The sequence below is a fragment of the Phytophthora parasitica genome (genome assembly GCF_000247585.1).
Source record: "Phytophthora parasitica INRA-310 unplaced genomic scaffold supercont2.6, whole genome shotgun sequence".
NCBI lineage: Eukaryota > Oomycota > Peronosporomycetes > Peronosporales > Peronosporaceae > Phytophthora > Phytophthora nicotianae.
The window spans coordinates 1617221-1618718 of NW_008648992.1; the positions used below are offsets into that span (position 1 = coordinate 1617221).

General features: G+C 49.1%; 2 protein-coding genes across 2 annotated transcripts; one reads left to right on the top strand and one right to left on the bottom strand.

Annotated features, from left to right (window-relative positions):
* Positions 1-338: 338 nt before the first annotated feature.
* PPTG_04219 (hypothetical protein) lies at positions 339-737 on the top strand (the record flags this gene model as incomplete). The annotated part of the gene is made up of 1 exon (XM_008898088.1): positions 339-737. One exon carries the CDS (start codon positions 339-341, stop codon positions 735-737), a length of 399 nt encoding a protein of 132 aa, XP_008896336.1.
* A 238-nt stretch (positions 738-975) lies between these two features.
* On the bottom strand, positions 976-1359 carry PPTG_04220 (hypothetical protein; the record flags this gene model as incomplete). The annotated part of the gene is made up of 1 exon (XM_008898089.1): positions 976-1359. The coding sequence occupies one exon, from the start codon at positions 1357-1359 to the stop codon at positions 976-978; it is 384 nt and encodes a 127-aa protein (XP_008896337.1).
* Between the last annotated feature and the right edge of the window lie 139 nt (positions 1360-1498).

Consider the following 1498-nt stretch of genomic DNA (forward strand, 5'->3'; position numbering starts at 1 on the left):
TTGCCCCTGAAAATCGACGGTGGTCACTAAAGCTCGTGAAGTGGTGGGCAGGGTGGGCACCAAGCGAAAAGTCCGAAACTGTAACTAGGTATCTGCTCGACGACGTACTGGATCGAGAAGAGAACCAGTTGGGTGACTCGTTGGCTCCGGACGCGGTGTCATGCAGTAGCGCGACTCTCGAAGGTATACGGGATATAGACTATGGAGGCTCCCAGTTACTAGACAACACTACACAGGACACTCAGCCTACGACCGAATCAGCAGATGCACAAGAGCACACAGAAACATCTAATACCGAGTTGGGAGAGCTAAAGTCACTGCTTCAAGGGCTACACGATATGGTCAAGAATATTAGCAAGATACCGCGTTCAACCCAGGAACAGTTGTGTGACGATGATATTGAATCGCCAGCGGCTGGAAATCTTGGGCCAGGATCTGATACGACAGCACTAGTGTCTGAGCTTCCGGACGCCAAGTCGTGGAAAGATTATGTTCATCAGTACTGGAATGCGAATCCGGACTACCACCAGTATCGCGCGGGAGTTGACATGCTTTCACATGAACGAAAAGTTCATCGCTCGCGCCTCTCCAGGATGAAGATCATCGCCGAGTTCATTCGCGAACAGTACGACGATGACCAAGACAAGTTCGAGAAGCACTTCACAACCTTCATTGGCGAGGAACTCACCGTCAACAAGATCCTTGCAGCAGTTCGTAAGCTTCATAAGCGAAGGTGAACCAGTATTGTAGCGGTGTACCATCGTCCTTTATTGTATCATCGTCCTTTATAGTACTGTCGTCTTTTATTGTACCATCGTCCTTAATTGTCCGTCGTCCCGTATTGTACCGTCGTCCTTTATTGTACTATCGTCCCTTATTGTACTCTTGATACTTTACAAAATCCTATACAAAATGGAAATGACGGATTTGCACCTTCAAATTTTTACCACTACCACTCATGTCTACTCCAAATCTTTATGGGGCGTAATCCTCATCGCTGTCAGTAGAGCTGTTGAAGTCACTCGCGTGATATTCGTCGACACTGTTGTCTCCATCGTCTTGCGTATCTTCTGATTCTGATTCTTCATCCGGTTCTTCATACTCAAAGGCGTTTTCTTCCGATCCTTCGTCGTTTTCCTCATCACTGAAGGTTAGCTCATCAGGGACTGGGAACGGCTGCGAACACGCTGGGCACTGCAAGTCACGGGATCGAATATTGCGCAGATATTGAGCGTTGTACGTCACGAGGCACTCGTAGTCAACCGTGTGGCTACATTGAGGCCCTTCCAGTACCACGCCCGTGATGACTTTGAGGCAAACCACACACTTTGGTGGTGCCGCCACATTCTTGACAATCATCACTTCATCGTCATCAACATCAAGATGCACGTAGGCGCGGCAGTTGCTGCACCGTGGGTCAATAGGGATTGTCCGCTTGATGCACTCTCGGTGGTACGGCTGCCGACAACTGTCTTGATCACACACCCATGTCTCACCA